The following is a 25317-nucleotide window of genomic DNA, read 5'->3' as shown; positions in this document are numbered from 1 at the left end:
GCGAAGCCCAGGATCAGTGTGAATGGATCACAGGGACCAGACCCTGTCACCGTCCTGGCTGTCCTGGGGCAGGAGACCACGCTGCCCTGCGAGGTTCAAGGATACCCCCCTCCCTTGGTGGTGTGGAGCCGACAGTCCCAGCCGCTGCCTCTTGCCACCACGAGGTAAGGTTGTGGGTGCTGGGGGCCCCTAAATTCATGGGCCTGAATCTTGGGGTTAAGCACTTTCCCTGTACCTGAGGATTGCTGTGGGATGGGGAAGCAGGGAAGGCATCTTGGGTTTGCTCTTCTTGAGGGACTGTGGTGCCTTGTTGTTCGTGTCTGGCTTCCTGTGGTTGGCCTGTGCTGCTCCCCACATCTCAGCTGGGTTGTGCTCATGTGGTGGGTGATTGATGGGTGCACACGAGGAGGAATCTGCAGTCGTGGGCTGAGATGATGTTATGTCTGTGGAGCACAGGCAGGGCTGGGAGCAAGAGCGTGGCCAGCTCCAGCTGCAGGGGCTGTGCTCCCTGGGGACCCCCATTCCCCTTCATCCCCCTGGGCTCATGTACTGCCTTGTGCTGAACTCGTGCAGGGGCTAAGCAAAGGGGATTTGCCCCCATGGGCAGCACTACCACCCTTCTTGCACAGGAGGTGGCCCTGGGGATCTTCTCTTGGCTGTCTCAAGGCAATAGTGAGCTCTCAGCCCTTAGCTCTTGCCTGGGGGTAGGTGATGGATGACACGGCTGTTCCTCCCATCCAGCATTTCTTTTCCCTCTCCCCCAAGATACAGTGTCCTCCCTTCGGGGTCCCTTCGTCTGGCCGAGCCCCGGGTGACAGACAGTGGGCTCTACACCTGCACAGCCACCAACACCGCAGGGAACACCTCGCTCACCTACAGCCTGCACGTCCAAGGTTCACATCCCTGCTTAAAATACTCCTCCCAAGGGCTTAATGTACCACTGGGGTCCTGCACCCTCCAGGCCCTTGGCTGCTCCCACATCCCCATGCTGGTGCCTGAGGGTGGTCCCAGCCTGAGGTCCCCTTTCCCCCCAGCTCCGCCCCAGCTGTGGATCGGCGATGGGGAAAGTCACCTGACAGCGGTTGCCAACACCTCCCTGAGGATTCACTGTCATGCCATGGGCACCCCTCCACCCCAAATCCAGTGAGTACTGCAGAGGGGTGTGTCCTGCCTGTCATCCCAGGATGTGTGACAGTGACCTCTGGCTTGAGGTGTCCCTTAGGAGGCATCCATTCCTTCTCCTTGCCTCTGGTATCCTCTGCCTAATGATCTGGGCACCACCAACCCAGGGGGCAGTCCTTGCTGCCAGCAACCCACAGTTCACCCCGTTGGTGTGCAGGGATGGGGGGTGGGGGGTGGCAGGACAGACCAAGGACTTGCTGCCTGTCCCCTTCCCCACAGGTGGCTGAAGGATGGGCACCCTCTGGGCGAGCAGGACAATGTGGTGGTGTCTGAGGACGATGGGACTCTGCTGATCACCCGTGTGGGGCTGGGTCACGAAGGGCTCTATGCCTGCCAGGGCAGCAACGGGGCAGGGGTGGCCCAGGCGGAGGTGCAGGTTTTGGTACATGGTGAGCACAGCACCTGGGGCAAGACCCAATATCCATCCCATGTGTCTGGGAGAACATGGCTGGCCAAAGGGCTGGGTGTTCTTGGCCATGCTTTTTGGTAGTTGTAGAGTCATTATCCTGATGTATTGGGTTCTTGTCCTTTGTCGATGAGGCTGAGAGCTGATGGCCACTGACACCCCAGGAAAGCATAGCATCCATCCTTGGTGGGTGCTTCCAGGGGGAGGGTCTTCCCCAGCCCCATTTTCCCTTCCCACCTCCATCAGGAGGATGTCACGGTGAAGGTGCTGGGTGAGAAACCAGGCAGGGAGCAGAGATGGGGAAGATGAATGTCTCATTGGGGTGGGGAACTAACCTACTGGCTGGCTTGGGGAGCAGCAGTGAGCCCAACTGCGCTGCCCAACCCTGCCCTGTGGTGGCTGCAGACAGCCTGGGCCATGCAGAGCTGATGATGGTGTGTGCTGGGTTGCAGTGCCTCCAAACATCGAGCCCAGCCCAGTGGACCTGGCTGTCCCAGAGAACGGCACAGCATCCCTGGAGTGCCTGGCCTCAGGGCTGCCTGCTCCTCGTGAGTCAATCATCTTCCTTGCTCTTGCTTCTGCACCCCTGGGGCTTTCCCTGGGTCCCCTGGGTGAGAGGGACAGCAGTATTGCACCTCACAGCTTGGCTCCTTCCAGATATCACGTGGTACAAGGGGCACGAGGAGCTCTTGGCTGGACCGGGACAGACCCTGTCCAGGGATGGGAAGCGCCTGGAGTTCCAGCGTGCCCGGCTCTCCGATGCCGGCAGGTACCGCTGCGTGGCCTCCAACGTGGCCGGAGTGGCTGAGCTCTGGTACAGCCTGCAGGTCACTGGTGAGTGCACACTGAGAGAGGGGTGCTTCCCCCCATGGAATCCCTCACGTGAGCACGAAACCAGTGGAGCTGTCCCAGCCCTTGGGACATATCCCTGGAAGGTGGGTTTAGCACTCACAATTCCAGCCATGCAATCCCCTGCGTTCATCCCAAGCAATGTCCTAGAAAACCACGACACCCTGGATGGGTGTTGCCTGATCTCCCTCACGGTGTCTCCTACCCACCCTGTCCCTTTTGTGTCCTGCTGTGCCTGGTGACATTTCTCTGTCCCCCAGTGCCCCCACAGATCACAGCTGGCCCCAGCCCCCTCACGGTGCTGCTGAACGAGCCGGTGACACTGGAATGTGATGCCATAGGGACCCCAGCTCCGATGCTGCTGTGGCTGAAGGATGGCAACCCAGTGCCCAGCGAGGCAATGGGTGGCCCACAGGTGAGACAAATCCTGATGGAGAGGGACTCACTGGAGATGTCCCTCCAGGAAGGTGCTCTTTTTTCTTGTCTGGCTTTTAGAAAAACAACTGCTGGAGCTGAGCAGGTGCAATGTCACCCAGACCTGCCCTATGTTTGGTCCATGGGGGCATAGACCTGCTCAGCCCTGCACTGAGCTTTCCTACCATGCAGGGCAGGATCGGGCAGAGGGTTCCTGGGATGTTTTGAGAATGGGTTCAAGGCAGGCTTGTGCCTATTCCCACATCCCTGTAAGGCAGCATGCAGCCCAGCTGCCTATGAGTTTCTCTGGTTCTGTGCTCATCTGGGCTGTCTGTGTCTTGGGGAAGCACAGATCCTCTCTGGTGGGCACGTGCTGTCCCTGCCCACCGCCCGTCTCCAGGACTCAGGGACGTACACGTGTGTAGCCAGCAGTGCTGTGGGGGAGGACAGACACGAGATCACCCTTGAGGTGCAGTGTAAGTACCCCTGTGCATCCCAGCCCCTTCCCACCAATGTGGGTTGGAGGTGATTCTTAGGACTGTGGGGCTGCTCTGCTGTCCCCTGGCAAGCTCACAGGGTCTGGGGAGGATCAAAGTGGATGGCTTGGGAAAGGTGTTGCCCTGTTGATCTGGTTTGCAGTGCCCACCACCACTCCGGGTGAGGAGGAGAACGTCACCGTCATCGTCAGCCAGCCTGTGACCCTGCAGTGTGTGACCCCCGGGGTCCCTGCTCAGGGGTCCCGCTGGCTGAAGGACGGGAGTTTGCTCACACCAAAGCCGGGTGTGCAGCTGTCTGCAGAGGGGACTGTGCTCCAGGTGATGTCTGGGGATACTGCAGGGGATGGCAGGGGAAATGGGGCTGTGAAGGTGCCTGTCCCCTCTTCCTCACCCTTGCAAGAGAGTGAGTGCAGAGTGAAGGGGTGTCCCAGCCCGTGGCTCAGCACCATTCCCACCCTTCATGCTGGTTCCATCCCCATGCCTTCTGCTGGCACAAAATCCTGCCATGGAGAGGCTGTGTGGGTCCAGCTCTGCTTGTGTGTCTGCTTAGTGTCTCTCTTTGTCTGGGCAGATTGGGCAAGCCACCGTGCAGGATGTGGGCAGGTACACGTGCCAGGTGCCCGACCACCCTGAGAGACACTACAACCTCCACGTGTGGGGTAAGGGCCACTGTGACTGAAACACCCCATCAGGGATGTAAATATATATATAGTGTGTGTATACAAAGGATAGACTGTATGCTATTCCATTTTCATGTTTAAAATATGTCCCTGAGGACATACTGATCCTTGTTTGGAAAACACTCAGCAAAATGACACACCTGGAGGTGTCAGGGAACTCCCACCAGGCTGGGGTGAGAGGGGGAAAAAAAGATAATGTTTGCCTGAGCCTTGGGGGGGAGATTTCAGTGATGAAGCAGAAGTGGTGTCTTTTAGAAATTTGGGCAGCAGACTGAAGGATTTCCTTGCTGTTGCCAGGACTTTCCTGTCCTTTCTTTGCACTACATCAGTACGGTGGTCACTGTAGGTACCATTCCCCTTCTGTCCCCCTGGCCAAGTCAGGGGGGATGCCAGTGCTGGCTCCAGGGCTGCTGCCAAGACGGCCACTGGCCACTTTTTCTCACTTGATCTGAGTGTCTTTGCAACCTCCCAGACCACTCAGCATGTCCACAATGCCAGGGCCTGAGCCAGAGTCTGGCTTTTCTCAGGGATACTCTAGGCCAGTTGGTGGAAGTCCTGAGGGCAGGTAGCCAGGGAGTGGAGAAAATCCAGTTCTCCTGGTCTGGGCTTGTTCCTGCGATCCCTTCCCAGGGAAATGTTTGCACGTCTGCCGTCCTGGCTCGGGTGGATTGTTTGGGTTCTGCTGTTTTTGTTTTTCAGGGGTTTCTGGGTGTTGGGGTTTTTGTTCTACAAACTGATATCCCTCATGGGAAGGAGTTACTGTTTTCCAGCCAGCTGTATTTATGAGCAACTGAGAACAGCATCCGAATAATGGAAAGAGTTGGGTAACCCTCCCAGCGAGCAGGGCTACTTAATAAGGCTGTGTCTGGCCAACCTGACCTTGGCCTCTTGTGTGCCTGGCGTGGGATGCTTGGTCATCCTCTGCTGTGGGCCACGTGTAGTCAAAAGCATTGCTCACTTGGCTGGAGAGACAAGATTATTGTTTCCACGTGGAGCCAGGGCAGGAGAGTGCCGCTGGTTTTTGAGTGGCACCAGCAGAGCTGCAGGTGGTGTGTATCCAGCAGGATGGAGGTCCAGCGAGGAGCTGCCCTTCTCTTCTTGTCTGGTGCCATCAACGAGCTGCTCCTCTCATCCCTGCAGTGCCTCCGTCCTTCTCCTCAGCAGAGCCCGAGCCTGTGTCCGTGCTGGAGGGGCAGTCTGTCAGACTGGCCTGCGAGTGCCATGGGATCCCCTTCCCCACCCTGAGCTGGCAGAAGGATGGTAGGGCACTGCTTCTCAGTCTCATCCCTCCCCACGCATGTGTTGACCCAGATGTTGGTCTCCTTGGAGCACGGAGTGCTTTATGCTGAGCAGCATCCAGCTTCTGGGTGGGAACTGGTCCTGCTGGGAGCCTGACAGGAGGCTGCTCTCCCCTTTCCTGGGCAGGTGAGCCCCTCTCCACCCAGCCTGGGAGCCCAAAGCTGGTGTCCATGGGAGGGAGTGTGGTGTACATGGAGAAGGTACAGCTGGTGGACGAGGGGACTTACACCTGTGAGTGCCATAACGCCGCCGGCAGCAGCAGCAAGGAGCATCGCCTGGAGGTGCACGGTGAGCTGGGGGCCCAGAGACATGGAGGACTCGTGGGGGTGGCTGAAGGTGTTGTCACCTCTCTCAGTGCAAGGTCTAGATGGACCTAAAAGCCACTGCCTGGTGCCTTGGGTATTTTGGGAGGGATGCTGTTACCTGGGCTGGCTTTGCCCCTCGGCTTGTGCACGGCCACGGGAGTTGCTACAGCGTCACCTCCCCCCTGTGTCCCTCTGCCCACAGCGCTGCCGAGGGTCCAGGGCAGCAGCAACACCCCAAGGAAGGTTTCTGTCATCGAGGGTGGTCAGACAGTTCTGGAGTGCGAGGCCATGGGGATGCCAACACCCTCCGTGACGTGGGTGAAGGACGGGCAGCCCGTGGCTGGTGGGGACGGGCTCCTGCTCACGGAGCAAGGGAGGCGGCTGCACATCCCCAGGGCAGAGGTGACCCACACGGGACGCTACACTTGTCTGGTGGCCAACGCAGAGGGGCAGGAGCAGAGGGAGTTTGATGTTGTGGTGCACGGTAAGGATGTGGGATGGGGCTGCTGGCTGGGGGGTATGCGTGCAGGCGACATCAGGAGGGTGGTGATGTCCCACATGGAGCAACCTGATGTGGAGTGGAGCAGATCTTGGACATCCAAGCACACAGAAGGTCTTGGCAGGGTTATGCTCCAGGAATAGCTGTAGAACTGTGTCCTTTAGGCAGGCGTTTCTTTCCATAGTCAACACAGCAGATCATCCCACTCTTTATAAAGTCCTACCTAAGACTTGGGAAACCCCATGAGCTGAACTTGAGCTATAAAAGGCCTGAGGTGGCTCAGGGCGTGTGGCCAGCTTGGTGTCACGCTGTAAGCCTGGGCTCAGGTGTGCAGCTAAGTGGCACATTCTTGCTGTGGGTCAACTGTCCCATAACACCTTTGAAGTCGACACCTCCGTTGATGCTAATGGTCCCTCTGGGTTTGTGTCCTCAAACTCTACGAACCAGGAAGGTGGGGAAAAGCCAAGTTCACTCACTTTGCTTTCCTCTGATGTCTTGTGTGCTTTGACAATGGACGTCCCTCCTTTCTGCATCCCCAGTTCCTCCTGAGTTCCTTCAAGGATCAGGATTGACAACCAATGTCACCATCTCACTGCAAGAATCCCTGACACTGACTTGTGAGGCCACTGGTGTTCCTCAGCCCACGGTCACCTGGTTCTGGGATGGCTCTCCTGTCACCCCCAGCGAGAACATGCATGTGCTTTCAGGTCAGGGATCTGGATGCTGTGAGAGATGAGTGCTTTTGGAAGTGCTTTTGCCCCAACACTGATGAGTTTAAACTCATGGTGGAGCTCCAGTCCTACAGGAGCTCTGCTGGGATGTGTTGGTGCCTGGATCAGGGCCCTTAGACCTCTGTGCTCTGTGTTTCCAGGGGGCTGGCTGCTGAGGCTCACCCATGCTGGAGCACAGGATGGTGGCCACTATTCCTGCCTGGCCAGTAACATAGCTGGGGAGGCCAGGAGGCATTTCTACGTGGAGGTCCTGGGTAAGGAGGGGTCTTCTGTCTGCTGCAGGATTCCTGGTGGGATTTCAGAGCTCCACCCTTGCAGGAACAGGCATGAGTTACGACTGGACATGCTGGGAGCTACAGTGCTTGAGCCCTTTGTGTCTTAGGATGTGAGCTCAGAGGCTCAGCGATGCTGGCCAGCTGCTGAGGTCCCTGGTGGCTTGTGTTCCTAGTTCCTCCCCACATCGAGAATGCAGGTGAAGAAGAGGCAATCAAAGTGCCAGAGGGTCAGCCTGTCACCTGGTCCTGCTTGGCTGCAGGTGAGCATCAAGTGGGGAGGGGAGGTGGCATGAGCAGGTGAGAGATGGGGCTCAGGAACAGACCTGAGTTTCCCTTTGGGATGTGGAACAAACAGATGACTCCAGTCGAAGACTTAAGAAATTGTCTGAAGAGCTTTTTTGGGACAGTTCCTGGCTCTGCAGTTGGGCTTTCTGGGAAGCACTATAGGGTGGGGACGCCCACGTGAGGAGCTTGTTCCACAGTGTAAGCTCCAATCTTTCCCAAATGGTGCTAAAATTCCTCTCATCTGGTTCCTCCTTTAGTAACGGGAATAATTAATCACCTCCCACTCAGGACAGTTCTCTTTCTTCTTGCTGGCTCATCCAGCTGCCTCTAAAAACCTGATCCAGATCATGATAATTTTGATTTGGGCTGATGTCCCTGCTTTCCAGAAAAGCTCTGGTGCAGTGACCCTGGTCAGGGTGTGCTCACACATGGAAAAACTTTACACAGAGGCCAAAACCTGCTTTCCACCCCACACAGGAAACCCGCAACCTAAGATCACCTGGCTGAAAGACAACCACCCTCTTCCCAGTGGGGACACCTTCTCCACGTCCCCCGACGGCTCCGTGCTCCACATCCCCAGAGCCTCCCTGGCTCACGCCGGCCGCTACTCCTGCCTGGCCTCCAACTCTGTGGCAAACCAGACCAAGCACTACCTGCTGGATGTTTTGGGTATGAGATCCCTTTGGATGGAGGCAGAGCCTCAGGTGTGAGCAGACTTTAAAGGGTTTTTAATGGCCTGTCCCAGGTAGGTGGTGAGGATCCCTTAGTCCTGCAGCCAGCAGCTTGGCGTGAGGTCCTGGACCTGTCCCAAAGCCCTTGTGAGATCTCTTGGAGGAACTAAAGTGTCCACCTAGTGCAGGATCCATCTCTGATAGTGGTTTGTGGGAAGGGGGAATGTGTCTTCTGTGTCCCCCATGTTTTTGGAGGGCAGCAGGACAAGGCAGAGTCTAAAGGTGGCACATGCTGTGACCAAATCCAACTCCCTGACCTTGGATCATGCTCTCTGGTTGGGGAGGATGAAGCACTGGGAAGCCTAAGTGGGTGCTAATGCTGATCTGTCACACAAACCTGTCTCTGCAGCCACTCCTACCTTTGCTCAAGATGCCCACGATGCTGCTGCAGAAGAAGTCACAGTGATCATCAACAACCCCATCTCCCTGGTCTGCGAGGCTCTGCCATACCCATCTCCCAACATCACCTGGCTCAAGGACGAGGTTCCTCTCAAAGCATCTAGAAATGTCCTCCTGCTCCCTGGTACTGTGCTGGTGTCCACTGGTTTTGCACAAGTGCAGTAACCCCTTACTGCATGTCTGGGGGAGTGGGAGCGAGGCCTTTTCTTGGTCTGGCTTTGCTCCAGGGCAGTGGGATGGTGAGTCATCATCCTGCAGGACCCAAGGGGCTCAGACCATCAGGTAGATGCTGCTCTTCCCTGTGCTGCATCCTCTGGTAATAGCTAGAGCCTCCTTAGTGCTGGTTTTTATAAACCTGGCACCTGGCATTAGACCCCCTCGAGCCAGGCTTGCGGGTGATCAGCAGGTCCCTTGAGATGCCTTCAGGTGCTGCACTAGGGATAGACAGCTGGGGCTGTGAGCAGCGACCCTCTCAGGAGACCCCCCTTCCCAGGTGGCCACGGGCTGCAGATCCTGAATGCCCAGGAGGAGGATGCAGGCACGTACAGCTGCATCGTGGCCAGCGAAGACGGGGAGGCTGTGAAGAACTACAACGTGAAGGTCCTGGGTGAGGGAGCTCTCCATGTCCTTCCTAATTCTTGCAGTGACCCCAATACTGCAACCAAGCCAGTGCTTCTTCCTTTCCCTTCCTTCCCCTGATCCCAGTACAGACACCTGAGGGACATCACTTACCAAGGGTCCATCTTTGGGTGCTGCCTGTCACTGATTAGGGCAGAGCAAGGGTGCTGGGGGCTCTTCTCTCATCCCAGCTCTGTTGTATTTCCCCACTAGTTCCTCCTTGGATCTCCAGAGATGACCCTTCGGGGGAATTTGCTGTGAAAGAGGTGAAAACCAAGGTCAACAGCACAGTGATGCTGGAGTGTGAGACCTGGGCTGTGCCTGAGCCAACCATCCGGTGGTACAAGAACAAGCAGGTGAGGTCCTAACTGTGACCAGGGAGGAGCTGCTGGATTTGGGGACTGTCCCAGGTGGATGGAGTGGGAAGATATGGCTGTCTGGGCTCTGTTCTGCTCCTGGGGGTCTAATTCTCCTCCTGCCCTTCTGTTTCTCCCCTGCCCTGGGTCTGGGGTCTCCATGTAGCTCCTGGAAAGCACCGGACACCTCCAGATCCTCAGTGAGGGGCAGGTCCTTCAGATCAAACCAGCCAGTGCCTCAGATTCGGGGCATTACACCTGTGTGGCCACCAACGCTGTGGGCGAAGACGACAGGGACTTCATCGTGCATGTCCAAGGTGAGCCCTGGGTGGAGAGCCTGCACCCAGAGCAGTGGGTGTCTCAGCAAGAGAAGGGGTCCTTGGTGGGGTTCCATGTGGGAGCAGAGCAGGATGAGCAGTTTATGCCTGATGGAAAACATCTCCTTGGTCCTAGTCAGGCCCGGGTAGGTGCTCTGGTTGCACCTGGGGGTGTGAGTCCCTGTTCCCCACAGCTGACCACAGCCTGTCCCTGCAGTGCCTCCGCTCTTCCAGCAGCAAACAAGCCCCAAAGAAGCTCTTGAGATCTTCTACCGGGAGGAAGACCAGGATGGGGAGGTGACAGAGCACCGGCAGGCTGTCCTTGACCAGCCCACCGCGCTCTACTGCGACACCAGCGCCATCCCACCCCCCCAGCTCACCTGGTACAAGGATGGGGAGCCCCTCTCCCCCGGCCCGGGGGTGCTGATGCTGTTAGGTAATGGGCACAGACCCCCACCGTGGGGTTTGGGGGGCAGTCCTGCAGCAGCTGTGTGGGTTGAGAGCATCCATAGCATGGCAGAGGTTGGATCTTGTCCCCTTGCTCCCGCCAGCGTGCACAGCACCTGTGGGACCTGCTGAGGCTGCATTAGGGGTCTGTGCATGGGGTGGTTGGAGGGGCCAGCCCACGGACGTGCCCCTGTCCCTGTGCTGCAGGGGGCCGGGTGCTGCAGCTGCCGGCGGTGAGGGAGGAGGACGCGGGCACGTACACCTGCGAGGCGGCCAACGCCGCGGGACGGGACCGCCTGCACTACGAGCTGGAGGTGCTGGGTGAGCCCAGGGCTGGAGGTGCTGGGTGAGCCCAGGGCTGGAGGTGCTGGGTGAGCCCAGGGCTGGAGGTGCTGGGTGAGCCCAGGGCCGGGGGGATATCGGATGGAGGCACACGGCAGCCCCATAACCGCCTGCTTCCAGCTGCCCCAGCCATCCGGGGTGGCCCAGAGGATCTGCCTGAGGAGGTGATGGCCACCGTCAATGGCACTGTCCACTTCAAGTGTGAAGCTACCGGGCACCCGGAGCCCGCAGTGTCCTGGCTCTGGAATGATGTCCCTATTGTGACTGGCCCACGGCACCAGATCCTGGAGGGTGGCACGGTCCTTCAGGTCGGTGTCCCCTTGGGCAGGTGGCTGTGCCAGGGAGGGACATGTGAGGGGATGGGGCACTTTTTCCTTCCAAAGGGGGCTGCCCTGGTCTCACCAGGAGCTTGGTCCCCATGGGAGCCCCAACAGCTCCCTGGCTCAGGGCAGCCCTCAGTGTGGGGGCTCCCCCTTTGCAGGTGGCTGCAGTGGAGGTGGGTGACACTGGCAGATACACATGTGTGGCTGAGAACCCGGCTGGGTCAGCTGAGAAGCACTTCGCCCTCACTGTGCAGGGTAAGGCATCTCCCCTTCTCTGGGTCACTGATTTACCCCCCTCTGGCTCCTCCTCCTCCTCCACCAGCTGGAATCTCCCATGGCTCTGGAACTGCATGGCTGCCTCTGTCCCCTCGTGCTTGTCCCGCTCACCCTGTGCACAGAGGTCGAGGTGCCACATGCTCTGGGCAGGCGAGAGACACTCTGTGCATGTGTCCTCCTGGGGAGAACTCAGCCTCCGTGGTGATGGTTCCCTTATGGCACTGTCTTTTGGGATGCGCTGGAGCAGAAGCTCCCTGGATTGTGGACCCAAACCCCGAAAGTGTCGATGGCATCGTCGGTGGCAGCGTCTCACTGGTGTGCGATGTCCGATCCCACCCGGCTGCAGAGATCGCCTGGTACAAGGATGGCCACGTCCTGTGGCTCAGTGAGGGGGTGACAGTCAGCCCAGGTATGGTGGGATGAGCAAGGTTGATAGCCTGTGCCCTGGGGCTTGGCACACTTCCCTAACCCCCCTTTCTGGGTGCTGCCTGTGGGACTTGAGCTCAGATTTTGGCCGTACCACACGGTAACCACATGCTGCCAAATTATCTCCTCTGGGCTCTAAAGGCTGCATCCTGAAAACTCTGTGTTGCCACCCCCCAGGAGCTCAGCTCCCTTTCTTTCTGTGCACAGTGAAGCCTCAGAACTGAAAGAAAGACTTTGATGGCCAGACTCCTCTTACATGGAGCTTGGCCAGCTGCTGGGGGCCCAGTCAGTTTGCTGGTGGGGTGGCCCAGACCTGGTCCTGCTCCAGCCTGACCTGACTCCCTGCTTTCGACTTCTTCCAGACTCCCGGGTGCTGCAGATCCATCCCCTGAAGCTTTCCAGCTCAGGCACATACACCTGTGTGGCACTGAACGTGGCCGGCCAGGATGAGAAGCGCTTCATCCTCAATGTCCATGGTGAGTGTGAGGGCTCAGCCGGGAGCTCTGCCTCTCAGAGCACACACTGAGGAACCAGGAGTGAACCCTGGTCTTTGTGCTCCTGCTCACATCCCCATCCCTGCTCCTCTGTCTCAGAGCCCCCAGGCATCCAGGACCTGCAGCAGGAGACACTCGAAGCTGACGTGGGGACCCCCCTCATCCTGACCTGCCAAGTCACTGGGGTGGCTGTGCCCACTGTCACCTGGCTGAAGGATGGGAGCCCCCTGGGTATGTGTGCAGGGCACACCGTGCTGGGCTGCCATCCCCAGCCTGTTCCCCTGAAACAGTCCTGCCTCAGTTTCCCCACTTCCAACCCTGCTGCAAGAGACCCTCAGGAGCTCATAGGGAGGGGGCAGAGTATGAAAGAGTTGGTGTTTTCCCTGAGGACTTTTAGGAGACCTCAGATTCATTCCTGAGGCTTGAAGCAATGGGGTGTGGGTATGAACCTTGAATGGAGAGGGATGTGGGCGTGAGTTCTCTGGGTACCAGCCCTTGGGGTACCTGCTGGGACAGGGGTTTGCCCTGAAAGCAGTGGCTCTTTTCTCCTGTAAAGCTCCAGCAGTGCAAACTGCAAAATCTCTGCTGTGCTTTAACAGTGTCCCCAGACCTGGATCCCGGGGGTGGGAAGGGGGTAGCACAACAGTGAGCCTGGGGATGGTTCAGTGGAGGAGCAGTGCTCAGCCCTCTTCACCTGTCTCCTTGCAGAGAGCAGCCCAGAGCAGGGCTTGGTGTCTGGGGGGGCCCAGCTCCAGCTCAGCCCCCTCCAGCCCTTCCACCAGGGCCGATACACCTGCCTGGCCCAGGGTGCAGGGGCTGAGACACGCAAGGACTTCGTGGTGCTGGTGCGAGGTAGGGCTTCCCCAAGGCAGCCAGGTGTCTGTGGGCTCTCCTTTGGAGTGGAGCCTTCCTCCCCCTCCTCTTCCTCAGCATCCCTCTCTTCTCGGTGCAGTGGCCCCTCAGATCATCAGTGCAGGGCTCCCCAGTGAGCACAGCGTGCTGGAGGGCAGCGGGGTCAGGCTGGAGTGCCGGGCCCAGGGACAACCCACCCCCCAGATCTCTTGGCTGAAGGATGGGCAGCCCCTGGAGCTGCAGCCCCCCTCACATGTCCGGTGAGTTTGGGAGGGGGGGACCACCCCAGGAGCTGACCACAGCACAACCCTGTCTGTGCCTCAGTTTCCCCACGTGCAAAGTTGCCATGCAAAGCAGTCTGAGCTCTGTTGCTTCTTCCCATTGCTTGATCTGGCACACGCTCATGCCAGCTCTTTGCTGAGAGCTGCTGAGACAACACCATCGTGGGTGTCCAGGATGGTCACTGTCACCCTGGCATGGTCCCGGTTGATGCCTGGGCTGCGACCAAGTACAGAGCACCTCTGCCCCGCGGGCACGTTAGGGATGGGCACACAGGTCACTGCCCTGTCCTTCCCACACAGGATGTCCCCGGATGGCAACTCCCTGCTCCTTGAGGGGCTCCAAGCTGCCGACTCGGGGGCGTACACGTGCCTGGCCCGAAACAGCGCGGGCGAGGACACGCGGCTGCACACGCTGAGCGTGCTGGGTGAGCAGGGCTGGGACCCGGGGGCAGTGCCAGGGCAACCCGCCCCCGACAGCCTCATCATCCCCTCTGTCCCCCCACCCAGTCCCTCCCACCATCGAGAGAGGTGCCGATGACCCGGAGGTGGTCCGTGGAGCCCTGTCCGCAGCGGTGACACTGCAGTGCCGGGCACGGGGGTCCCCTCCGCTGCACGTGAGCTGGCTGAAGGACGGGCTGCCCCTCCGCCTGTCCCCTCGCGTCACTCTGCTGTTGGCCGGGCACGTCCTCAGGTGAGAAGCGACCCTGGAGCGATGCTCAGCCGCAGACTTTGGGGCTGGTACCCAGGTCTGCGTGTGGGGATGGCCGTGGCTGCACCCCGAGGTGGCTGAGTGTCAGCGCGGAGACCCTGGGGAGCAGGGGGTCACCCAGAGCTGATGTCTCCTCCCCACTCCTCTGCCCCACTCCATGGTCTAGGATCTTCCAGGCACAGGTCTCAGACGCCGGCCTCTACACCTGCGTCGTCTCCAGCCGGGCAGGGGTGGCCGATCGCAGCTTCGTCCTGGAGATACGAGGTATGGGACAGATGGGCTTGGGGAGAGCAGAGTGGGGGGCACCCAGGCACTGATTTTGCTGGCAGAGCACATGTTGTGCGTTGTAGTCCACTCCCAAACAGGGTCCTGAGCCATCCCTTAGCTGCTGGTCTGGGTTTGGAGGGGATGGAGCAAGGCAGGACCAGCCTGAAAGCAGTCCCAGAACACCCTGCAGGGAGGCTGAGCAACCTTTGGGTGCTCACAGGACACCAGGGAACTGCCAAACCCATCTCCAGTGCCTGGGGATCCAACTTTACTCCCACAGCCCCCCCTAAAGGAAATCCTTCCCTCCCCAGTGCCCCCTGTCCTGGAGAGCCCTGAGAGCAGAGAGGAGCAGATGGTGGCTGAGGGCTCTGATGTCACTTTCTCCTGTGAAGCCACCGGGTCCCCAGCACCGGCAGTGACCTGGCTGAAGGATGGAGAGCCCCTGGGGCAGCACAGAGACCAGGTGCCTGGTGGCCCACAGCTGAACCTGGCAGCCGTGGGGCCGTCTGACACAGGGGTGTACTCCTGCCTGGTGGTGAACGAGGTGGGGGAGGCCAGCAAAGCCTTTCACCTCCTGGTGATGGGTGCGTGTCATCCCCCCGGGACTTGGGAAGGGCAGCTTAGCCAATTTTTTGGGAGCAATGAGGGGATGAGTCCTCCTGCCTTGCCACGTGCCTTGCAGAGCCACCCCGTGTCGAGGCTGCATCCCACCCCACTGAGATGTCCCTCACTGTGGGCACCCCACTGGAGCTGACATGTGTGGTCACGGGTGTCCCCATGCCCACTGTCACCTGGGAGAAGGACGGACGGCTGCTGGCAGGGCCCTGGCTCATGTCAGGGAATGAGAGCACCCTCCGTGTGGAGAGCGCTGAGGTAGGAGCTCCTCTTTCTTCTCCCCACCTGCATTTTCTTTTGTGCCTCAATTTGTCCCTCTCCTGGCTGTGTAGGTGGCTGACTCTGGCTTGTACACCTGCCTGGCCACTAGCCCTGCTGGGGAGGACAGCAGGAGCTTCCACCTCAGCATCCAAGGTAGTGTGGCCCCAGCAGTGCAGTGAGGAGGGTGCTGTAGGATGGTCCAAGCTCTGGGGGACCAGAGAGCTGGAGCACCCCTGCATTCCTCTTTGGGATTGGTGGGGGCTGTAAGAAACCTCCAAAGAAGGGTCTGGAGCACAGGATGATGGTCCTGCAGAGTAGAGGCCTGTGCACGACTTACAGGGACAAGTATGGAGGGTCCAACACACGTTGCACATCCTCTGACTCCCTGACGTGTGTCCCACAGCACCACCCAGCACTGAGAGTGCTGGGGAGATCCCCATCATCACGGCTGCAGCAGGGGGGCAGCTCATCCTGGAGTGCCCAGAGGATGCTGAGCCACCCCCCCACATCGAGTGGCACCGGGAGGGCTCCCCAGTGCAGGTACCTGTGACGGGACCAGGGATGGTGCACGGGCAGGGACTGGGGTGAACCTGCACCAGCTCCGAGGGGCTGGCAGGGGCTGGTGCAGGGAGAGCTGCTGATAGGAGCTCCTGGGGGTTTAGGAGGATTCCCACAGGCAGGTCCTGGCTGAGGGGCGCTTCCTGCAGATCCGGGCTGTGCGGGCAGTGGACGGGGGGGAGTACAGCTGCAGGGCCACCAACGCCATGGGGGACACCAGCCTGCGCCTTCGGGTGCAGGTCCACAGTGAGTGCTGCCCTTCCACTGGCCTAGGCTGACCCTGAGTGCCAGCTCCTTCCCTGTTGAATCAGGGATGTGGAATATTATGGAGTGTCTCACAGTTGGACGATGGGGCTGGACTATGCCCTGCCTCCAGTGCCGCTCTGGGCTGGCATCCTCCATCCCTGAGCCCTGTCCCCCACTTTCTGTGATGCTGCCACAGTGGCCCCTGAGATCCAGCCAGGCCCTGAGGAGGTGAGAGCCCTGCTGAACAGCTCAGCTGTGCTACTGTGCCAGGCAGAGGGGTGGCCTGTGCCCCAGGTGACGTGGCGGAAGGACGGCCAGCTCCTGCTCCTTCCTGGGAGTGACAGGTATGAGGCTCTGCAGGTTGGTGACACCAAGAGCTGACACTCAGATAGTGCCACCCTCCACATCAATATGTCATTTGGTGTGCCTGGAGCAGAGGCAGCACTGTCACGCTGTGAAGAGCTGTGCTCTGTCCCCACACCAGCTCACTGGGCACGAGCTGCATATGACTGCAGTGGCACTTGTCACCTTCCCATCGACTGGTCACTGTGTGGTGCAGCCCAGCCATGCAGAGCCCCCACGGGGCTTCCTTGCTCTTCCTCCTCAGGCTGCAGCTCCTGCCAGAGGGTTCCCTGCAAATCAACCCCGTCCAGGTCCAGGATTCAGGCCATTACCTCTGCATGGCATCCAGCCCTGCTGGCTCTGACCGCCGAGGCCTGAACCTCCATGTCCTGGGTAAGCTGGAGAGCCAGATGGATCCCTCCTAGGCTCACCCCCTTGCAACCCACCACTGCTGGGCTGCTCTCATCAGTGCAATGATGTGCTACTGTCCTCTGCTTATCACCACCATGCCCTCCTGCAGTCCCTCCCACCATCGCCCCTGGGCCCTCCAACCTCACCCTGCTGGCTCAGCAGCCAGCCACACTGGGCTGTGACTCCTGGGGGTCCCCCGAGCCCCACATCAGGTGGGAGAAGGACGGTCGCCCCCTGAACCTACACCGCCCACCTGGCACCTACAGGTACACTGGGCACCCCGCCCACTGAAGGGTCCCTCTGTAAGGTGGGGTTTACCCCCTCTCACTGCTCCCCGTGGGACAGAAGTGACTCTGTGTTCTGCCTGCACAGTTTGCAGTCCTTGGGATCTCTGCTCATCACCAGCCCTGGTCCCCGGGATGAGGGGAGGTTCGAGTGCATCGCCACCAACGTGGCTGGAGAGGCACGCAAGGTCTTCCTCGTGTCTGTCCACGGTGAGATTCTGGGGGCTGGGGGTCTTGCTGAGAGTGGCTTTCCCAGGATTTGTCACCACCTCAGGCATGATGTGAGTGTGCTGCAGCCCCCCCGGGGTTGGATTCCCTCTCGAGGACTGGGCATGAGGGCAGGCAAGAGAGGAAATAGCTGTGTCCATGTGCACAGGGACAGAATCCCCTTCAGCATTTGCCATGCATCCCTGCTCACCTCCCTCCCTCCCTCCTTCCCCTCTCCAGTGCCCCCCACTATTGCTGATGACCTCACGGATGTGGTTGTCACCCGGCTGTCCCCTGTGGTCCTCACCTGCTACACCTTTGGTGTGCCCCCGCCCACGGTGTCATGGAGCAAGGACGGGGCTCAGCTGGGCAGCAGAGGAGGGGGCTACCGCGTCCTACCCAGAGGTACGGGCACAGGGCAGCACGGGCATGGGGCAGCACAGCTCCAGTGGGACAGTGGGTCCCTGCCAGCCCTCCTGCTGCCTCCCCTCTGCCCACTGTCTTCCAGGAGCCCTGGAGATCAGGCAGGCGCTGCCTGCACACACCGGCCACTACACCTGCACGGCTCAGAGCGCTGCCGGCACAGCCCGAAAGCACCTCTGGCTCACGGTGCATGGTACGCACAGCTCCCGGGGTCCCACTTGTGGGGGCCCTGCACTCTCTGCCCAGGGTAGCCCCGGTGGGCAGCATTTCCCTGCTGCTTGCAGAGCCCCCTACTTTGAAGCCCCTGCCCGGCATGGTGATGGTGATGGTCAACACCAGCGTGGTGCTGTCCTGTGAGGCCAGAGGTGTCCCCCGGCCGGAGGTCACCTGGCAGAAGGATGGTGTTGGCATTGCTGGAGGTGAGCAGGAGCCTGCTGGAGGATAGCAGAGCCCACGCAGCCTTTTCCTGGGGGAATATTTGGGTGCTGGGGGGTTGTGGGCATTCTAGCAGGGTGGGGAGGTGTCACTGTATGTGGGTTCTCCTGGCTCCCAGCTGCTGCCCCAGGTGGGTGTGTTGGCTGCTGGAGCTGTTCCATGGAGACTCCCTGGGAAGAGGCACTTCTGTAGGGGAAGCAGTCCCTATCCTGCCCTTCATTCCTGCCCTTCCCCACAGGGCCTGGCCTGAAGGTGCTCCCCAATGGGCGGCTGCGTCTCCTCCGAGCAGCCCCAGAGGATGCAGGCACCTACCTGTGCGTGGCTCGCAACCCCTCGGGCACCGCTGCGGGGAGGACCAGGCTGATCGTGCAAGGTACAGCAGCAATCGGGGCCCCAGTGCTTGTCCCCTCCTCTGATCAGCCCCTGCCCCAGCACCTCACACCAAAACGTGGCTGTTGAGGTGCGAGCAAGTCCCTTCCCTCCTGCCCCATCCAGTGCCCCCCGTCATCGCAGCCGGCCCGCTGGAGCTGGTTGTCCTGGAGGGGCTGGAGGTGCTGCTGCCCTGTGCTGCCCGTGGTGTCCCCGAGCCTCGTGTGTCCTGGAGCCGGGAGGGAGCCCTGGTGCGGGGTGGCGGGGGGAAGGCCACTGTCCTGCCCTCCGGGGAGCTGCTGCTCCGGGATGTCCAGGTGAGCACCGTCCCCTCCTGTCACTGAGCCAGCTGTCAAGTCAGAGAGCTGAGGAACAAGTGTCTTTTGCTGCTGAAAAACAAGCCCTGGATACGTCTACCAAAATATATTTGGTAGAGAGAGCCCTGTGCAGTCCTTTGACACAGAGGCTGGAGGGTCCAGGGTAGTGTGGGTTTGCTAACGTGGGTTGGAAAAAATGGTTGTGGCCAAGCCGTGGCTTTTTAGGTGCACAACAACCAGCAAAGCCGTAACACAGTGAGCCAGGGCTGCACCTGGACTCCGGACTCGAGCTGACCCCTCTCATCCTCCTCTTTCCCGGTGCAGGAAGGGGATGCTGGGAGCTACTCCTGTATTGCAGTGAACTCGGCTGGGAGGGCAGTCCGACAGCTCTCCCTCTTCATCCACACCCTGCCCACCTTCACCCTCCTGCCCACAGACATCACCCTGAACTGGGGCGAGAGGCTGGACCTGGTGTGTGCCGCCGTGGGCAGCCCCCAGCCCCGCCTCTCCTGGACGGCCAACGGGCAGCTCATCACTGGTACCTGGGCAGAGGGTGCTGTGCTTGGGGGAGGACGTGATCCTGGTGCCATCCTTGTCCTTGTTCCACCTTTCAGGGCCCCTGGGGTGCCAGCGTGTCTGGCTGTGCAGGGTTGTAACCAGCTGGTCCCCAACTACAATTTTTTGGGGGTTTGCACCCTGCAGATGGTGTGTCGGGGCAGAGTGGCAGGAGCACCCTGCGGCGGGAGGCAGCCACCCGTGCTGACAGCGGGACCTACGTGTGCCACGCCGAGAACAGCGCCGGTGCCATCAGGGCCACCGCCTTCGTCTCTGTCAGAGGTAGGTGGTGGCAGGGAAACTGGGGTGCCCAGTCAGCCCTCTCCTCTGCCACCTCTCTCTCCCTTCCCCAGAGGCACCCATCATACAGGGGGACCCCAGCACGTACCAGGTGGAGCACCCAGGAGGTGATGCCCTCCTCGACTGTGATGCTCGGGGTCACCCTGAGCCCCTCATCCGCTGGAGCAAGGACGGGGTGCCGGTGGTGGCCAGTGGGCGCCTGCGCCAGCTGCAGAACGGCTCCCTGGCCATCCAGGTCGTGGGGGTGAGTGGGGCCTTCAGGGGGCTGGTGCGTTTTGGGGAGCTTTCATGGCATTGTGCTAACGCTGTTGGTCCTGCTAGAGCACTGATGCAGGGCACTACCGGTGTGTGGCGGAGAATGGTGCGGGCACAGCAGCAAAGGTCGTCACCCTGGTCCTGCAGAGTGAGTGCTACCCACCTCTGCACCCTCTTTTTAAGGGACTGCAAACCATGCCACCCCTCAGCCCCCCAACCATCCCTGACCCCTGGGGAGCAGTCCCAGAACCGCTGGAATGCTGCAGCACCGCCTGCATCCCTTTCCCTGCCCAGGTGCCCCCGTGGTGGCGGTGACACCAGGAGTGGTGACAGCACATGCTGGGCAGCGTGTGCTGCTGCACTGCATCATGTCAGGGGAACCCACACCCTCTGTGGAGTGGCAGCGGGATGGGGAGCCGCTTCTCGAGGGTCCCCATGCCCATGTCCTGCCCAATGCCACCCTGCTCCTGCCTGCTGTTGCCCACCGTGATGCTGGCAGATACTCTTGCCTCGCTCACAATGCCCTGGGTTCTGCCATCGCCCACAGCTCCCTGGATGTCCAAGGTGAGTGTCTGCCCTGGGTTCAGGAGCTTCTGGCTGGCTCAGGAGGCTGGGCCTGCCCACACCACTGTTACACACTGGGGTAAGACCTCCAGCATGATGCTTTGGAGGGATATTGCCTTTTCTGGCTTGCTCTAAACCCTGTGATTCATGCTCTGGTTTGCCCTCTCCTCTCTTCCAGTGCTCAGCAGAAGGTCTGAGCCCAAACAGACTCTCACCCAAGCAGCAACCATGTGCCAACCCACACTCGCCTCTCCTCAGCTTTCCTGCATTTGCTGCCCATGATTAAATTCCCATCTCCCAGGGGCTCTCTAAATGCACAGGCACATCCTCTCCTGCTGCCCCTCAGGAGCAGAGAGCCTGGATGGATAGAGGAAACTCCAGCTGCCCTGTGTGCCCCTGTGTGGCTGCTGGCATTTTGCTGCCAGGCATGCTGGAGAAGCAAATAAAAGCTTGGGGCCACTGCCAGGACCATGATGTTGATACAGAGCAGGGTTTGGGGATGTCAGTGCATGTTGGTGTGATAAGACACAGGCACACTCACAGCATCCCTTGTCAATGTGGCACTGCTGCCCGGAGCCAGGGGGTCTCTGGGGACTGTTCCTGCAGTCATGCAGGGACACTGCCTGCCTTGCTCCAGCTTTCACCTCCAGAAAACAAGATTTTCTTGACAAGGAAATTAGTGAGAGGAGAGTCAGCGAAGCACCCTGCTCTCCCATGGGAGCGCAGCCCCAGTGCTGCTGCCTGACCCCATCTCTTTTGCCCCAGGGGAGCTGCACCAAGTATGGGGCCGCCTGGTTGGTGTCATCAATGCCCACAAGCTTGGTGTCTCCCCCCTCGATGCCAGCGTGTTGGATGACCCACAGTCCGGCACCACCACCATCCAGAGCAGCATCAGGAGCATCCCACCCACTGTAGGTGAGTGGTCACCTCTGCCCTCACCCTTGGGAGGGTTTTGACCTGTGTCAAGTGTCAAAACTGGAGGAAGGATTTTTATTTCCTTCTTCCCCCAAAAGCAGCACCCAAATCTGTGCCATGTGGGCATGGAGGAGTGGGGCAGGCTGGGTGCCCCCTCAGGAGGGTGCTGGCTCCCTGGTGACATGTTTTCTCTCTCATCTCCAGGACCACTGATGCGGGTGCTGGTCCCCATCATTGCCCCCATTTACTGGTCCTTGGCACACACTGACGGGGTGACCCGAAGTGGGTTCCTGCTCACCCAGGGAACCTTCCAGCATGAATCACAGCTGGAGTTTGCCACAGGTTAGGGATTCCAGCAGCCTCAGGCAGGGGGAGCCTGGTCAGCTCCTGGGGGAACTCGGACTCCGTTTCCCCAAGCACCGTCTCCAGGCTGAGCTCCTCAGCCAGAGGTGGAGCTGTGTTTGGGGGTGCCATGGGCTGCTGCTCACCGCTCCCCCCTGGCAGGGGAGCTCCTGCGGGTCACCCACCTCGCCCGGGGCGTGGATGCCACTGGTGCCCTGCGACTGGACAGTGTGATCAGCGGCTCCGTGCCGGACACCATCGGCGAGGCCGCGGTGCTGCTGCAGGTGCTGGCACTGCCCGTTCTCCCTGTGGGGCCACGACTCTTGTGCTGGGAGCATGGGGATGGTCCATGGCCTGACCCCTCTCCCTGCCTCTCCCCAGGACTTCAGCGAGCGCTATGTGCAGACGGGCACAGGGCAGCTCTCTGGGGGTTCAGTGCAGAGCTTCCTGCGGGATGGGCACATCCTCCATGCCCGCTGCAATCACACCATCGTGTACGACCCCGCTGTGGGCCCACAGCTCCCCCGGGTGCAGCACCTCCGGGCCAGAGCCATCACTGCCTCCTATGACCCGGCCACAGAGCAGCTCCACTTCCAGCTCCGTGCCTCACTTGATGCAGGTAATGAGGGGAGTCCCAAGGATGGGGATGGAGACACCGGGATCCCTCAGTGTCTGTGAGGGTGCAAACACCATGTCCCTGCAGTGACATGTCCCTTCTCATTCTCTTTGCTCAATCCCAGGGGCTGATGGAGACCAGTGCCCACTGGGATTCATCCTGGACCCTGGGCAGCTGTACTGCGTTGGTACGGACCCTTCCCGAGGGGGACATGAGGATGGCAAAGGGCACCTGGTTCCACTTCCCCATCCCCCCAACCCTGTCCTCTCTCTGCTGCCCAGATGTCGATGAATGCACCGAGGGGTCCCACGCCTGCCGCTACAACCAGCTCTGCCAGAACACTGCCGGGAGCTACCGCTGCCCCTGCCCTCCCGGCTACCGCGCGCTGGGCGTTGGCTGGCCGTGCCTGGGTATGGGCTGGGCTCTCAGGGGACACATACTTGGCCACAGGGCCATGGTCGCCCCCCTGCCCTGCTACAGCCTCAATTTCCCCATCCAGCTGCAGCTCCTCATCTCTTTCCTCTTCCAGACATCAATGAGTGCCTGCAGTTTCCCCCACCGTGTGCCTTTGAGTGTCGGAACCTTCGGGGCTCCTACGAGTGCCTGTGCCCCCCTGGCAGGATCCTGCTGCCGGGTGGACAGTGTGGCACAGCAGGGACGGATGGAGGGGACACAGTGGGCAGCATGTCCCGGGACACCCCCCTGCGCTGGCTGGGGCCGAGGAGCCGCCCATGGGGACGATCCTTCTACACCCAGCTCGCCCTGCGCCGCGTGGCCAAGGATGCAGGGACAGGTGCCCGGGGCCCCCCCTGCCCTACAGGCTATGTCAAGAGGAATGGCACCTGCACTGGTGAGTGTGTGTCAGGGAAGGCTGTTGCAGATTGTTCAGAGGCCGCTTTGTCCCCAAAAAGTAACTCCTGTGCCCATTGCTGCCCTGTCCCCCACACTTTGTTTGCACCCTGTGGTCTTGGCTATGCTGGGAAAGGGAGGTGAGAGTCAGACTGTCCCAGGGCAGTGGGCAACAGAGGGGGCTGATGCTTCTCCTTCATCTCTCTCACCCCACAGACCTTGACGAGTGCCAGTCGAACCAGTGCCAGCACGAGTGCAGGAACAGCCCGGGCAGCTACCACTGCCTGTGCCCCCCTGGCTACCAGCTGCTGTCCAATGGGAAGACCTGCCATGGTCAGTGTGGGGGTGCCAGGGGGATGTCCAGTCCCCATAGTGCCCTGGGTGTCATCTTTCTGGGGCTGCAAGTCTTTCTCCTTCTCTGGGAGGGTTGTTTCCAGGCTCAGCACCCCGCAGAGCCTGAGTTTTTGTCCTGCTCCCCCAGTGTCTGAGAGCCCGGGGAAGGGGTGGGAAGGTGTGGGGGTCGGGGTTTGAACCTCCACCTCAGCTGTGGGCACCCTTTACCCTCAGACTTGTTCCCTCTCTCCCTGCAGACACGGATGAGTGTGCAGAGGGCACAATCCAGTGTGGCTCAAGCCAGATGTGCTTCAACACCCGTGGAGGTGCCCAGTGTGTTGATGTGCCGTGCCCAGCCGGGTACCGGAGGGGCTCCAGCCCAGGGTGAGTCGTGCTGTGGGGCACGGGGTGTCCATTCCATGCTCCTCGTGTCACCGTGGACCCAGGTGTCCTGCCTGCTCTCTGACACCCCCCACATCCCGCGTTCCCCCATCTCCCCTGCAGGCTGTGCGTGGGTCGCTGTGCCCCGTCCTGCGGCCCGGCCGGCCCCCCCACGCTGCGGTACGAGCTGCTCACCCTGCCCCTGGGCATCGCTGCCCGCCGGGACGTGGTGCACCTCACCCCGGGCTCCGCCCAACGCCACCGCCCCGTTTTCACGCTGCTGGAGCAGGACCCCGGCAGCCCCTTCGCCCTCCGCACCGAGCGGGGCCGCGGCATCATCTCCACCCTGCGCCCGCTGCGGGACCCCGGCACCCACCGCCTCAAGGTGCAGGCGCTGGCCCCGGGTGGGCAGAGGGCACCCAGCATCTTCCTCCTCCTCATCTCTGTCTCTCCCTACCCCTACTGACACAGCCAAGGGACAGGAGGGGATGCAGGTCATATCTCCTCCTGTCCCTCCCCACCGCACGGGTGGGGCACGTGGCTCAGGGAGCGCTGAGCTTGCACCTCTCCCCTCTCTCCCAGACACCCCTTCACCCCTCAGTCGTGTTCCCTCCACCTGCTGAGGATCTCTGACTCAGCAGGGTCCCTGGAGGGACAAGATATCCCACCAGCCTCTTGCAGTCAGGTCCCAAATCCCAGAGCAAACACAGCTCTGGATGGCCTTGGCTGTGATCAGCTCCCAGATGTGGGGGTGGGAGGATGAACTGGCCAGGGGTGCAGGGAGGGATCCCCCGGCCTGGGGAGGGTACAGGGCACCCTGGCATTAACCATGTATTAAATTGAAATAGTTGGTTTTGGAATTTTTTTAAATCCACTTGTTTCTGTGCACACTTACTGATTTATAAAGGTGTTTTGTGGTTAAATATCAACCCATGCCTTAAGAAAGCAGCTTCCTTCAGCATGTGGGATGGGGCTGCCCCAACAGCCGCCCAGAATTCCTGGGGCTTTGGACACCTCTCTGCCTGGCCTTGGACCACAGAAGGGAGATTGCCACATCCAGACATTGTCCAGTCCCTGAAGGTCCAACCCTGCCCCAGCATCTTGGTCAGCAGGAGCAGGATGTGGCCTCTTTGCACGTAGTGAAGGTAGAGACTGTTCCCAAAACACTGTTTCAGTCCTAGTCCGTGGTGTGGGATGGTGGCAGTGCACCCAGGTGAGGGTGCTGTGGTCCCATCACGGGAGCCCACTCTTGCTGCACCTGTGTGTGGCCACTGACATTTCCCCCAAAAGTCTCTGTCCTTTGGGATGGGGCTTTCCTGTCCCTCAAGACCAGGTCTGTTGTTGGTCTGGGGTGTCCTGGGTACATGCAGGGGGGAAAAGTGAGTTTGTTCTGTCCCTCCTGCCCCATCTCCTCCTGCCCACTCAGGCTCCTGCATCTCCTGATAAAGCTTCAGATAAATCCAATAGTAGATCAAATAA

At 60.2% G+C, this 25317-nt stretch overlaps 1 protein-coding gene across 1 annotated transcript in view; it reads left to right on the top strand.

Annotated features, from left to right (window-relative positions):
- HMCN2 (hemicentin 2) overlaps positions 1-25155 on the top strand; it is a 35290-nt gene extending 10135 nt beyond the window's left edge. Inside the window, exons 22-79 of the mRNA XM_051807825.1 lie at positions 2-164; positions 766-893; positions 1035-1143; positions 1402-1571; positions 2041-2136; positions 2246-2422; positions 5169-5288; positions 5454-5615; positions 5835-6116; positions 6671-6838; positions 7003-7116; positions 7311-7397; positions 7900-8091; positions 8503-8676; positions 9046-9159; positions 9384-9526; positions 9693-9843; positions 10061-10279; positions 10498-10611; positions 10753-10940; positions 11114-11210; positions 11479-11640; positions 12020-12133; positions 12251-12382; positions 12860-13003; positions 13104-13263; positions 13585-13709; positions 13792-13975; positions 14160-14257; positions 14572-14844; positions 14943-15133; positions 15208-15289; positions 15540-15676; positions 15799-15940; positions 16137-16284; positions 16548-16675; positions 16803-16959; positions 17066-17187; positions 17425-17589; positions 17693-17800; positions 17892-18026; positions 18281-18415; positions 18538-18728; positions 19053-19266; positions 19431-19565; positions 19637-19827; positions 19905-19986; positions 20133-20402; positions 21168-21317; positions 21522-21659; positions 21822-21943; positions 22041-22278; positions 22400-22462; positions 22557-22685; positions 22805-23125; positions 23341-23457; positions 23715-23841; positions 23962-25155. Coding sequence (XP_051663785.1) covers positions 2-164; positions 766-893; positions 1035-1143; positions 1402-1571; positions 2041-2136; positions 2246-2422; positions 5169-5288; positions 5454-5615; positions 5835-6116; positions 6671-6838; positions 7003-7116; positions 7311-7397; positions 7900-8091; positions 8503-8676; positions 9046-9159; positions 9384-9526; positions 9693-9843; positions 10061-10279; positions 10498-10611; positions 10753-10940; positions 11114-11210; positions 11479-11640; positions 12020-12133; positions 12251-12382; positions 12860-13003; positions 13104-13263; positions 13585-13709; positions 13792-13975; positions 14160-14257; positions 14572-14844; positions 14943-15133; positions 15208-15289; positions 15540-15676; positions 15799-15940; positions 16137-16284; positions 16548-16675; positions 16803-16959; positions 17066-17187; positions 17425-17589; positions 17693-17800; positions 17892-18026; positions 18281-18415; positions 18538-18728; positions 19053-19266; positions 19431-19565; positions 19637-19827; positions 19905-19986; positions 20133-20402; positions 21168-21317; positions 21522-21659; positions 21822-21943; positions 22041-22278; positions 22400-22462; positions 22557-22685; positions 22805-23125; positions 23341-23457; positions 23715-23841; positions 23962-24304 — 9041 coding nt within the window. The 3' untranslated portion in view covers positions 24305-25155. The remainder of the gene's footprint in view (position 1; positions 165-765; positions 894-1034; positions 1144-1401; positions 1572-2040; positions 2137-2245; positions 2423-5168; positions 5289-5453; positions 5616-5834; positions 6117-6670; positions 6839-7002; positions 7117-7310; positions 7398-7899; positions 8092-8502; positions 8677-9045; positions 9160-9383; positions 9527-9692; positions 9844-10060; positions 10280-10497; positions 10612-10752; positions 10941-11113; positions 11211-11478; positions 11641-12019; positions 12134-12250; positions 12383-12859; positions 13004-13103; positions 13264-13584; positions 13710-13791; positions 13976-14159; positions 14258-14571; positions 14845-14942; positions 15134-15207; positions 15290-15539; positions 15677-15798; positions 15941-16136; positions 16285-16547; positions 16676-16802; positions 16960-17065; positions 17188-17424; positions 17590-17692; positions 17801-17891; positions 18027-18280; positions 18416-18537; positions 18729-19052; positions 19267-19430; positions 19566-19636; positions 19828-19904; positions 19987-20132; positions 20403-21167; positions 21318-21521; positions 21660-21821; positions 21944-22040; positions 22279-22399; positions 22463-22556; positions 22686-22804; positions 23126-23340; positions 23458-23714; positions 23842-23961) is intronic.
- The last annotated feature ends 162 nt before the right edge of the window (positions 25156-25317 follow it).

The sequence above is a fragment of the Manacus candei genome, unplaced genomic scaffold (genome assembly GCF_025592945.1).
Source record: "Manacus candei isolate 608988 ecotype Guabito, Panama unplaced genomic scaffold, ASM2559294v1 h1tg000071l, whole genome shotgun sequence".
NCBI classification, from domain to species: Eukaryota; Metazoa; Chordata; class Aves; order Passeriformes; family Pipridae; genus Manacus; species Manacus candei.
This window is presented reverse-complemented; position numbering and strand designations above follow the sequence as displayed.